Source organism: Arachis stenosperma, chromosome 9 (genome assembly GCF_014773155.1).
Source record: "Arachis stenosperma cultivar V10309 chromosome 9, arast.V10309.gnm1.PFL2, whole genome shotgun sequence".
NCBI classification, from domain to species: Eukaryota; Viridiplantae; Streptophyta; class Magnoliopsida; order Fabales; family Fabaceae; genus Arachis; species Arachis stenosperma.
Genome location: NC_080385.1, coordinates 12,795,533 through 12,809,235, shown reverse-complemented (window position 1 = coordinate 12,809,235; position 13,703 = coordinate 12,795,533). Strand labels below are relative to the sequence as shown.

General features: G+C 31.5%; 1 protein-coding gene across 1 annotated transcript; it reads right to left on the bottom strand.

The window, feature by feature from the left end:
• Window positions 1–1,146: 1,146 nt before the first annotated feature.
• LOC130948657 (aldehyde dehydrogenase family 2 member C4-like) lies at window positions 1,147–6,336 on the bottom strand. Its single transcript, XM_057877497.1, has 9 exons — window positions 6,113–6,336; window positions 4,520–4,662; window positions 3,401–3,784; window positions 2,635–2,721; window positions 2,393–2,566; window positions 2,160–2,297; window positions 1,916–2,053; window positions 1,770–1,831; window positions 1,147–1,538 (listed from the first exon to the last, which is right to left on the bottom strand). Exons 1-9 carry the CDS (start codon window positions 6,228–6,230, stop codon window positions 1,265–1,267), a joined length of 1,518 nt encoding a protein of 505 aa, XP_057733480.1. The 5' UTR covers window positions 6,231–6,336; the 3' UTR covers window positions 1,147–1,264.
• Window positions 6,337–13,703: the final 7,367 nt, after the last annotated feature.

Here is a 13,703-nt window from a genome sequence, read left to right as displayed (position 1 = left end):
TGCAATGATGAAGATGCAAACAATAGTTACGTGTCACTCTCAGCAATTGGATCAAGCAAGTTGAGGTGAAAAGTTCTGTGGATGAAGCTGAAGATGAAAAAGAAGAAGCTCTTTGATTCTTCTTCAGCATCATCATCATCATCGATCCTTATTATGATGCATACACATATTCTCAGAACTTTGACCATGGTAATGCAAAGGATGAAGCAGATAACCTCTCTAGATCTTTCTCTGCTCGCTTTGCTGACTCTTCTAAAGTAACTACCGTTATTATCAACCATAAGGTACTTTAACTAAGGCAATGCCATGCCCAATTTCTCACTTTCTTTCTTTTTTCTTTTTCATTTTCACTCTGTATATCATTCCAATGTTAAATGCTTGCTACATTAACTCTTTCTCTTTTGACACACACTCTTTCCTCTCTTTGTACTTTGTAGTTTATCATCACTTCACTTTCTGCATAATTTCTTAGAGATAGATAATGTATTGTAACACGTTGTAACTGTACGTTGACTTATTAGGATTGGTTAAAGTTGTAGGTGTCTCGATCTTTTAATTATAGGTTTTGAATTTGGATCTTAAAAGATCTGGGTATTTTTAGAATATTATTTTAATATAAATGAACGATTTTAAAATTAAAATAGTGTTAAAAAGAATAAATAAAATAAGACCGATCTTAGTAGATAGATGTATATTTTTTATGGGAAAAAAAAGTTAAATTTTGCCATTTTGTATAACTATTGTTATTCAGTTTTTTTTTTAATTCAAATTGAATTGATACTAAGTATTAGAGTTACATATTTTTCATTTAGTTTTAAATTACTATTTATGATAGATGGTCTTATAAGTGCTGATATAGTATTTTGTGAGATTCAAAATAAAATTGAAATAAAAACTATCACTGAAATGCTCTTAATAATTAAAAAAAATACTTGTAAGATATTAACACATTGTTAATTAGGACTCAAGTTAATTGAATTCTTATTAATGTTTATCTGTTTTTAAATTTCCATGATATATAAATTTCTTTTTATACATACATTTCGTAACACAAAAGTTTGTATAGTTTTATCACTTTTATGACTTTTACTAACACATTAAAAATTCATTACTTAAAAAGGGTAACAGGTATTGTAAAGATACTAGTTAAATCATAATTTTCTAATATAAATGCATAAAACTAGCATAGTTGAGCACCCGAAACAAATCGATTTTAGTTGCGTTTATCCAACAATGCATACAATATGAAAGGGGGAAAATTTTTTCAAAGCCAAGGAGAATTGTAAATAGGAGTTGCAACAGATTTAACTTGAAGGTACTTATGGAGTGCTTCCAATCCATAATCTCTTCCAAATCCACTCATCTTGTAGCCTCCAAAAGGGCAATCAACATCAAAGGCAAAGAAGCAGTTGATCCAAACAATGCCTGCTCGGATGGATCTTGACACTGTGTTTGCAATATCCATGTTCTTCGTTACAATCCCCGACGCTAGCCCATATTTGCTGCTATTCGCCTTTTCAATTCCTTCCTCAATGCTCCTGTTTTTAGTATAATATCAAAAGGTTTAAAGTTTGATTCTTACTGATATAAAAACATTCATTTGTCTTTATCTAACAGTTTAAACTTTTACGAGAAATGATTTCTTAACAAGTTAGGTGAACTTATGAATATACTAATGAAAGGGTCATCCAGATAAAAGAGAATAGAGAGAAGAATTTGCTTTGGTACATTGAGGGTGAAAAAGAATACAAGATGTACTTAATACTTACTTGAACTTAGAAAGCACCATGACAGGTCCAAATATCTCATCTTGTGATATTAGCATGTCCTCCTAAAATGGATAGTGTAAAGCAATTATGAATATTAATAATAAAGAAGGCCAGTTTTCATGTTTCTTGAAGAGTTGAAAATGCACCTTAACATTAGAGAAAATTGTAGGCTCAATGTAGTAGCCCTTGTTTCCAAATCTTTTTCCCCCAGTTAAAAGGGTAGCTCCTTCTTTCTTTCCAAGCTCAATATAGGACAGAATTTTCTCAAATTGTGCCTTACTAGTCTGCAGTTTAAAATAAAAAAAAAAATCATATACAGAAAAGAGTTATTATTATCTAAAGGCTTATTCTCAAATTAATGAAATTATAGTGTAACCATAATTATGTTACCTGTGGTCCTTGCTGAACTTTAGGGTCAAATGGGTCCCCTACTACCCATGTTTTTGCCTTCTCCACAACCTTCTTCTCAAATTCATCATAAATTCCTTCTTGAACATAAACTCTGGAAAATGCAACACATATTTCTCCCTGAAAATTATAAACAGTTACTAGGGACGACCGAGATACTTTGGAAAACAAGAAAAATGATTTCAGGGGTTGAGTTGGAATGAAAGAAATGAAACCTTGTTATGTAGGATACCAAAGAGAGCAAGGTCAACAGCTTTGTCAACATCAGCATCATCAAAGATCAAGACTGGGGACTTGCCACCTAATTCAAGTGAAACTGGTTTCAAATTGCTCATGGTTGCCGCCATCATTACCTTCCGGCCAGTCTCCGTGGAACCAGTAAAACTGACCTATAACATAACATAATCAAATCAAACCTTAGTAAAGCCACAGATGGATAATTTGAATAGGAAATTACCGCATCCACGTCCATATGTGAGGCTATTGCAGCTCCAGCAGAACCAAATCCAGGTACAACATTAAGCACCCCATCTGGGATACCAGCCTGAAAATTACATTCAACATTTTACTAAGTTAAGAATTAGATACTAGAACATTTTATCAAATAAGCTAATATGCCACTTAACGTGACCATTTAGTAGAATAATAAGAGGCACTATCACTTTGGTACTCGAAAAATTTAAACGCGGACAAAAAAGTCCCTAAAAAAATATTATCGATAAAATAAATTTTAAATGATTTAAAAATGCGACAAAAATAACCAATAAATATTATACTTTTTATAAATAACAAAAAAATTCATATTCAGCAAATCGATTACCTATTTGATCATATTTTTTTGACAATAGTTAAATAAATATTTAAAAAATACAGAAAAAAAATTGGAACAAAATTTGATCTTTAGATTTTTCTTTTTATTTTTCAAAAAAAAAATTGGTCATTTATGATAATTTTGTTTTAAAAAAACACTTTGGTATAAAATTACCGATTTTTGAGAATGAAAATATCTTATTTTTCTAATGATACTTGCAAAAATTCGTATTTATAGTATCTTTTGGGATAACATTTTAGTAGTTTGCTCAAAATAATAACTATCAAACTAAATTAATACTTTTAAAGTTTTAAATATATTAAAATAAAACATGCTTGATCAAGTCTCATGACTTGATTGAGTGAAGAAGCTAAGTTTCATGAGCAACTGAAGCAACTTGTATTAGGCTTACCAGCTTAGCAAGATGAGCATAAAAGAGAGCCGAGAGAGGCGTATGCTCGGCCGGCTTGAGGAGCATGGTGCAGCCGGCGGCTAAGGCAGGGCTAGCCTTGGTGAAGAACATGACAGTAGGAAAATTCCAAGGGATAATGTGTCCCACAACACCAACAGGTTCCATAAGAGAATACAAATGAAGGTTCCTAGAAGTTTTGAACACTTCTCCATGGATTTTATCAGCAGCACCAGCATAGTAACGCAGTAAATTTGATGCTTCCGGAACATCCACAGCCTTACACCAACTATATAGCTTCCCTCCATCAATCGTGTCCAATGCTGCTATCTCTTCAATGTTCTCTTCAATTAGCTCTGCCCATTTTAGCATAATCTTTGCTCTCTCCTGTTCCATAATTCCATACCCAAATTAATATATCTTCTTTACCTTTTTTTTTCTTTTTATAAATCTTCAAATTCATGTATTCAATTAAAAAGACAAGTAATTTCAACCAACTAATTAATATTTTGTTTTTGTTTTTTATATTATTTTCTATCTCGATCGGCTAAAAATAAATTCGTCATGAATGTGAGTTCTATTTAAAAATTTGTTACTGGTAAATCAGTTGTTGTATGCTCAAAGTTGGATTCACAATCCCAGCAATTTTTTAAACAGACTAATAAACTAACATCTAGATCAACCTAAGTTAATTTCAACTAATTAATAATTGATATCTCTATTTAACCAACCAATTGATATTTCTAATAATAAGCTTAGCTATTTCCAAAAATATTTTTCAAAACAGCAATGTAGATTACAATTATGAAATTGTTCAAAATGACAATTTTGTCCTCACTAGCAGCATATATATATATACACAATGAAATTTTTGGTGTATCATTTTAAGTAGTCTATCTTATCTAAATAAAGCGTAGACTATGACTTATGCTTTTTTAATTTTTATTAAGGTTGCGTGTTTAGTTTCCCACATGGAAAATTCTCTAATTATGCTAATTTGATATTAATGAGTCATTGACTGAAACTTAGAAATTTATATTAAGGCCACATTATGAGTTATAATAATAATAATAATAATAATAATAGAAATAAAAGTTAGGTGAAGATGTGAAGGATACATACAGCACCAGGCATGCGTGGCCATGGACCAGAATCAAAAGCTTGACGTGCTGCCTTCACAGCAATATCAATATCTTCTTTTGTAGCCTCTGCTATTTCTGTAATCACTTCTTCTGTTCTTGGATCTACTGTCTCAAACCTTTTTCCTTTTTAATAGAAAAAAGGTTATTATCAAGTTAATTCAACTGTTTTAACATTTTTTTAATTTATAAAAACGAAAAACTAAAAAAAAATCATGCCACATAGATACATACTCTCTTTGTTCTCAAATAAGTGTTTATTTAAAAGAAAAAAAATTAAATAATTGTCCACCTAACCTAACACATTAATATTATTACTATTTTTTTAGCCATACCCCTAAATAAATAGACAAAAGAGAATTAAAGAGAGTAATTATTGCTATCAAGAATATTTTTTAATTTTAATTTTAATATATTTAAATGTTTTTAATCAAAATATAAATTTAAAAATAGACATTTATTTATTTGAAAATTGAGAAAGTATAATCTTACGCCTTCACTAATTATTAATTAAACAGCAAAATGAGGTCAAATTAAGCTGCTATGTGCTATGTGCAGTGTTGGTAAAATACAACTTTGATATTTCACCTTCATTGAACCTTTTCGATCATAAACTTTTATCTTTTTTATTTTTTAAATATTTTGAGTTGACATCACTGGTATCCTATTACATCAGCACACCTCTGGCCAGCCAAATGAACTCACTCACCACACCTAGCTGACTTGATGTAAAGTTGATAATTAAAAGTCGTTAGATAAAAAATTTAGTCAAATTAATCAAATTATTTAACAACTCTCAATTATCAACTTCACATGAAGTCGACTGCACTTGAGTTTCCACCTTTTTATAAATATTAGCAAATAAAATGAAATTGTAAAGGAAAAGTATAGGTACCAACATATTATCTGCCAACTTCTGTCAACTCTTATTTATATTTGTGTTTTATGGAAATGTATTCGTAGATGTGTCTAATAATTAATATATTTTAAATACATATATAAAAAGACACATCCAAAAAATATATCTATAAAGACACTTCTATTAAACACAGTTATAAAAAAAACATTTTTATTAGACACATTCACGAACACACTTCTATGAAACACAATTATAAATAAGAGTTGGGAGAAGTTGGCAGATATGCTGTTGATAACGTAACGGAACCGAATTGTAAAATAAGACTTGGGGATGCACGTAAGTCAGAGTTTAAATCTCTTATCACTAAGAAACTAGTTTAAAATATCTTAGCAATAAAATAATATTAAAACTAATATAATGTTATTATTAAGCCAACCAACCACTCCTTCCCATGAATATGATCATCAAGTTCAGTTCAACTCTTCCATGATGATCGATGTCCTCAACTGAAGAATGAAACTATCCAATTTATCAAACCAAGCTAATTAAGGATATTTTTCTATGCCAGGTACGCAATTATTATTAAATTACAATTGGGTTCTGTACTAACTGGAAATTAAAACGATACAGAAACCAATATATATGAATTATTAGGGGAAAAGAATAGAGGTAATTAAGAAAATAAAGAGAGAAGAAGAATGATTAATTAATTAGAACCTGAAACTGAATCCACGAATTCTCCATTGATGAAGAGCTTTGTAAACTTTATCTTTGGAATCTTGAGAAAAGAACCATTATTATTGCTATCATCATTGCCATTGCTGAGATTTGCCATCTCTCTCGAATCAAGCCAAGTATAAGGGAGTGTGCTTGGCTTCGTGTGGAGAGGGAATATATATTTATACACTACATGGTCACTTATTTCTTGTATATGTCACAAGCATTCTAATTAACTAGATATAAACAAATAAAGTAGTTATAACTAGGAGTCTAGGACAATTTTGTAATTTCCCTTCATTTATAAAAATGATTTCATTTTAACCTTTTTTGTCACTTATAAAATTCCATATCTTGAAAGTTCAACAAATTAAATGACTAATAACAAATAATAATTAATAAATTTGATTTTAATTAAAGTTCTATATATTGTTAATAAAATATTTCTATAATATTCATCAAGTCAATACATTTTAGGTTTTTTCTATAAATAAAATATAAATTAATTCATAAAATAAAATTATTATCACCTGAAAAATATGTTAACTCTGGCACACTATTCAGTGATATTAACATATAAATAAAAGTGCTTTGTTGATTAGATTATGATAATACTAAAAAAATAAAAAAAATTGTCTAAATTTATCTTATTTAATATTTATATATTAGTTATTATTAGAATTAATAAATATTAAATAAGATAAATTCTGATTTTTTTGTCTAATTTTTTTATTATCAAATATCATAGATGCATGATTATTATCACAAGTAACACTTATAATTAAAGGAAAATGGATCTTTTTAACATTATTTCAAATTATGTTACCAAATATAATATTTTATTATATAATACTTTTTTAAATATTTTTTTATCTCACTTAAAGAGTATATAATAAAAAAAATCTCATTTTATAATATCAATTAAGAAAAAAAATAAAGAGAATCGATTGTCATATCAATGTATAGTACAAAAATCTATTAGTCAAAACAATATCCAAGCCATAATTTATTTTCCATATAAAAAGATTCCTATATGATATAATGTTTAATTTAGGTAGAATTGATTAATTAGCCTGTAATTCATATTAGTCAATGTTTTGTCACCATCTCGTAGTAATACATATCATTAGATAACTGTATGTGTCAAAAAAAATTATATTTGTTGTAAGATAACTAAATAAATAAATAAAGAAGAGGTAACAAATATAAAGTATGAATAGAAAAATACTACTCAATACTATTGTATTACTATAAAAATAATATATTAATATTATATTAGTAGTATGAGAAGGAAGAAAGTAAAGAAGTGTTTTATATAAGAAAAGAGAGAGATAAAGAATTTGCTTTATTATTGTTACTGCGTATTTGCTTGAGGTTTAACCTCGTATTTATAGGCATGCAAAAAGTAAATTGTACTTCAATCTTTTTTTGATAGTCTAAATTTTTCACTTAGAAAAGTTAGCCACAAACATTAATGGGCATCCACCTCATGCCTTATCATAACACTCCCCCTTGGATGACCATTTAGGATTATTGCCTCATTAAAACCTTACTAAAGGAAAATCCTATGAGAAAAACTTTAGTGAAAGAAAAAGAGTACAATATCCTTTGTGATGGGGACTGCCTCATTAAAAACCTTGTCAAGAAAAACCTAATGGGAAAAAAAACTTGACCAAGGAAAAAAGAGTACAGTCTCCCCCTCTTGTCGACATCATTTAATGTCCCGAAATCGGCACATCCCAATCTCATGTACCAATCTTTCAAAGGAGGATTTTAGGAGTGACTTTATAAATAAATCTGTCAAGTTGTCACTTGAGCGGATCTGTTGGACATCAATTGTCCCTTGATTTTGAAGATTACGAGTGAAGAAGAATTTGGGAGAAATATGCTTTGTTCTATCACCTTTGATGTATCCACTTTTAAGTTAAGCAATGCATGCTGTATTATCTTCAAACAGGACAGTTGGAGCTATCTTATGATCAATCAGTCCACATGATGACAGAATATATTGAATCAGACAGCCAAAAACACTCGCGACTAGCTTCATGAATCGCCAGTATTTCAGCATGATTAGAGGATGTTGCAGCAATCGTCTGTTTCGTGGATCTCCAAGATATAATTGTACCACCATATGTGAACAGGTATCCTGTTTGAGATCTCCCTTTATATGGACTAGACAAGTATCCGGCATCTGCATAGCCAACTAGTTGTGACTTGGATCCATAGGGATAAAACAATCCCATATCAACCGTTCCATGAAAATATCGAAAGATTTGCTTGATTCCACTCCAATGTCTTCTGGTTGGAGAGGAACTATACCTTGCTAGTAAATTCACAGCAAATGATATATCGGGTCTTGTATTATTAGCAAGATACATTAGCGCTCCAATGGCACTAAGATATGGTACTTCAAGACCATGGATATCTTCATTTTCTTCTTTAGGACGGAATTGATCCTTCTCCACATCCAAAGATCTTACGATCATTGGGGTACTCAAGGGATGTGACTTATCCATATAAAATCTCTTCAAGATCTTTTCTGTGTATGTTGTTTGATGAATAAAGATCCCATTTTTTATATGCTCGATCTGCAGGCCGAGACAAAATTTAGTCCTTCCAAGATCTTTCATCTCAAACTCTTCTTTTAGAATTTTTATTATTGTTGGAATCTCTTCAGGAGTCCCAATGATATTTAAATCATCAACGTACACAACAATAATAATGAATCCAGATGTAGTTTTCTTTATGAAAACACATGGACAGATATCATCATTCTTGAATCCATTTTTGGCCAGATACTCAGTAAGACGATTATACCACATTCGTCTAGATTGCTTCAGACCATATAAAGATCTTTGCAATTTGACTGAGTATAACCGTTGCGAATATTTATTGGATAGTTTAGATATCTTTAGTCCTTCAGGAACTTTCATCTAGATATCCTGATCTAATGAGCCGTATAAGTAGGCTGTTACCACATCCATTAAATGCATATGCAGTTTATGATATGCAGATAAACTGACCAAATAACGCAATGTTATCGCATCCACTACAGGGGAATACGTTTCTTCATAATCTATACCGGGCCTTTGTGAAAAATCTTGTGCCACAAGTCGGGCTTTATAGCGCACAACTTCATTTTACCCATTTCGTTTTCTCACAAATACCCATCGATATCCAATAGGTTTTACATCTTTAGGTGTATGGACTACAGGTCCAAAAACTTCACGTTTTGCAAGTGAGTCTAATTCAGCCTTCATGGCTGCTTCCCATTTTGGCCAATCATTTCTTTGTCGATATTCTTCGACTGATCTTGGCTCAAGAACATTACTTTCATGCATGATATTTAATGCCACATTATATGCAAATATTTCATTGACAATTGTCTTATTTCGGTCCCATTTCTCTCCTGTAAAGACATAATTTATCGAGATCTCGTCATTTTCACAATTTTCAGGTACCTGAACGACTTCTGGCGTTAACATTATATCAGAATTTTGGACAACTGCAGATGTCTCTACTATGTCTTTTTCAACATGAATATTATTTACCTCTTTTCTCTTTTGAGGATTTTTATCTTTGGAACCGACAGGCCTGCCACGCTTCTGGCGTGTATTTGCTTCAGTGGCTATTTGTCCTACTGGGACATCAATTCGAATTGGGGCATTTTTGCTGGTATATAAGATTTGGTTATCCTCTTTGTATCGGAAAATGTATCAGGCAATTCATTTGCTATTCTTTGCAAATGTATAATCTTTTGAACTTCTAGTTCACATTGCCCTGATCGAGGATCTAAATGCATCAACGATGATGCATTCCAATTAAGTTCCTTTTCAGGAAGCTTATTCTCTCCCCCTAATGTTGGAAATTTTGATTCATCAAAATGACAATTTGCAAACCGGGCTTTAAATACATCTCCCGTTTGTATCTCAAGATACCTCACTATAGAGGGAGAATCATATCCAACATATATCTCCAATTTTCTTTAGGATCCCATTTTGGTGCGATTAGGTGGTACAATGGGAACATATATCGCGCACCCAAATATTCTTAAATGGAAAACATTTGGCTGCTAGCCAAAAGTTAATTGCATAGGAGAGAACTTATGATAACTCGTTGGCCTCAAACGAATAAGTGCTACGGCATGTAAAATAGCATGCCCCCAAACCGAAGTTGGGAGATTTATTCTCATAAGTAAGGGTCTAGCAATCAATTGGAGGCACTTAATAAGTGATTCTGCTAACCCATTTTGTGTGTAAACATAAGCTACTGGATGTTCAACACTTATTCCATTAGCCATACAATAAGCATCAAAAGCTTGGGAAGTAAATTCACTAGCATTATCAAGGCGAATTGCTTTGATTGGATTTTCTGGAAATTGTGCTTTTAATCGAATAATTTGAGCCAGTAATTTGTGCGAGAAAACAATAAGCACACATGTGACCATCTCGAAGATGCGTCTATTATGACTATAAAATATCTGAAAGATCCACATGGTGGATGAATAGGTCCACATATATCACCTTGAATCCTTTCTAGGAATTCAGGGGACTCAAATCCAATCTTTACTGGTGATGGCCTTAAAATTAACTTCCCTTGAAAACATGCAGCACAGCAAAATTCACTAGATTTAAGAATCTTCTGGTTCTTTAGTGAATGTTCATGGGAGTTTTCAATAATTCTCCTCATCATGGTTGTTCCCGAATGACCCAATCTATCATGCCAAGTTATGAATTCATTTGGGCTAGTAAACTTCTGGTTTACAATGGCATGTGATTCAATTGCACTAATCTTAGTATAATATAACCCAGATGAAAGTGAGGGCAACTTTTCTAATATAACTTTCTTATTTGAATCATGAGTTGTGATACATAAGTACTTATGATTTTCCTCATTCATAGTCTCAATATGATATCCATTTCGGCGAATATCTTTAAAACTCAACAAGTTTCTTCGAGACTTAGTAGACAATAGTGCATTATTTATTATGAATTTTGTTCCTCCAGGAAACAAAATTATAGCTCTTCTGGAGCCTTCTATCACATTGTCTGGGCCAATAATAGTATTAACATATTCTTCTTTTGGCACAAGATGAGTAAAATATATATCACTTTTAAGAATAGTGTGCGAACTTGCACTATCCGCAAGACAAATATCTTCAGAATATGTCCTTGCCATTTTTCTTCAAAGACAAATGATAATAATAATAAAATGAGTAGAAGTACATGCACAATAAAATTATTCACATGAATACTTAACAAACACACATATTAAACTATTCCATCATTGATCAAATAGCCAATATTTCTTTCAAAATCCTCAAAGAAATTAAATATATCATAATAAGTGGTGGAATTTTCAGCATCATTTGAAACGAAATTCGACTCTTTTTCCTTGTCGTCCTTTTTCAAAGATGCCTGGTAAAGATCGACTAGGTGCCTTGGGGTACGACAGGTACGTGACCAATGGTCATTTCCACCACAACAGCAAACACTTATCTTCTGTTGATTTATTCTACCCGATATTTCTTTCTTTATCCCACTTCTGGTGAGATCCTCTCTTTTGAATATAATTCATTTTCCTTCCATAATTTTTCTTGTTATTAAAACCTTGCCATTTACCTCTTATAGGGTAATTTGCCGCATTTACTTCACGAAATGGGGCGGCGCCAGTTGGGCGTGCTTCATGATTCTTTAAAAGCAACTCATTATTGCGTTCAGCAACAAGAAGGCAAGAAATTAACTCAGAATATTTTTTAAATCATTTTTTTGATACTGCTGCTGCAGGAGCACATTCGAGGCATGGAAGGTTGAAAAAGTTTTCTCCAATATATCGGGTTTGAGGAAGTATCACATGATTATACCTTTTTTCAAGGTCTTTCCACAGATCTGCAGGATCTTTTAATGTGAGATATTCCTTTTTCAATCATACGTCAAGATGACGACAAAGAAAAATTATGGCTTTGGCTATATCCTTCTGGGATGTATTATTTGCAGCCTTAATGGTATCTTCAAGATCTATTGAATCAAGATAGATTTCAACATCTATATCCATGATAAATAATTATTTCCAAATATATCATGAGCATTATATTCAAGATGAAAGAGTTTTGACATAATAAAAATTTGTTACCTGAGGTCTTCCTAAAATTTCGTTAGAGCTTCGTGCTGATAACGTGTTGTAAGATAACTAAATAAATAAATAAGGAAGAGATAACAAATATAAAGTATGAATAGAAAAACACTACTCAATACTATTGTATTGCTATAAAAATAATATATTAATATTATATTAGTAGTATGAGAAGGAAGAAAGTAAAGAAGTGTTTTATATAAGAAAAGAGAGAGAGAGAAAGAATTTGCTTTATTATTGTTGCCGTGTGTTTGCTTGAGGTTTATGAGAAGGAAGAAAGTAAAGAAGTGTTTTATATAAGAAAAGAGAGAGAGAGAAAAAGAATTTGCTTTATTATTGTTGCCGTGTGTTTGCTTGAGGTTTAGCCTCGTATTTATAGGCATGCAAAAGGTAAATTGTCAAAAAGGAATTAACTTCAGTATAGGCATGCAAAAGGTAAATTGTCAAAAAGGAATTAACTTCAGTCTTTCTTTGATAGTCTAAACTTTTCACTTGGAAAAGTTAGCCACAAACATTAATGGACATCCACCTCATGCCTTATCACAACAATATTGATATATATTGTATCAATTTATTTTCAACAGAAAACACTCACAAGATTACATATTTTTGGTTTAATATAATTTAAAAAAAATATTTGTACCCATAAATTTTATAAATGTTGACAAAAAAATCTGTTAAAAAAAATCAACGTTGTATCCATTAAAATGGGTTTCGTACGACAAAGCAGACAAACTTTAATTTTTTGTTGACTTTTTAATAAATTTTTAAATTATTCCCACCTTTTATCTTCAACATCAACTTTATCGCCATCTCTTCTTTTCCAAATCTTAAACTTTCACATCTCTTTATTACCATTCTCCTAACCACCTTTATTCTCAACTCTTCTATAATCTTAAGAGAAGAAGATGAAGAATAGAAAGTAGACGACGATTGCAGCTCAGAAACTGAGTTCTGATGCGGTGGTGGCAAGGATTTGATGCTTTCAGGATTCAAAAGGAAACAAAAACTAGAATGAGATGGTGTTCTTGAAGTTAAGCTTCGACTTTTGAGTTTGTGGTTCTTTTTTTAATTCGAAGTGGGTGGCTCTAAAGGGTGGGTTGTTCCGCCTGCTGGTAACACCAACATCTACAATAACTAAACTTCTCACAACAAGTTTCAAGCAATCCATAAGCACTCTTCTTTTTTATTTATTCCATGCTTTCTTGCTTATTATTTCATCCACACATAATTTCTTTTTATTCCACGGGTTATGAATATGATGATTACTGTCATGGCCGAAATTTATGGTGGGACAGGGGAGACAATAATTTCAGTTCCGGCGAATCACTCAGTTTCTGGTAAGACGGCACCATCAAGATTCTGGTTGTGTTGCTGGAGCTTGAATTCGGTAGATCTAAACTCGCCATCATACCGAAGTAAAGGCAATCTATACGTGAGCTTAAGGCAGCACTGGGGC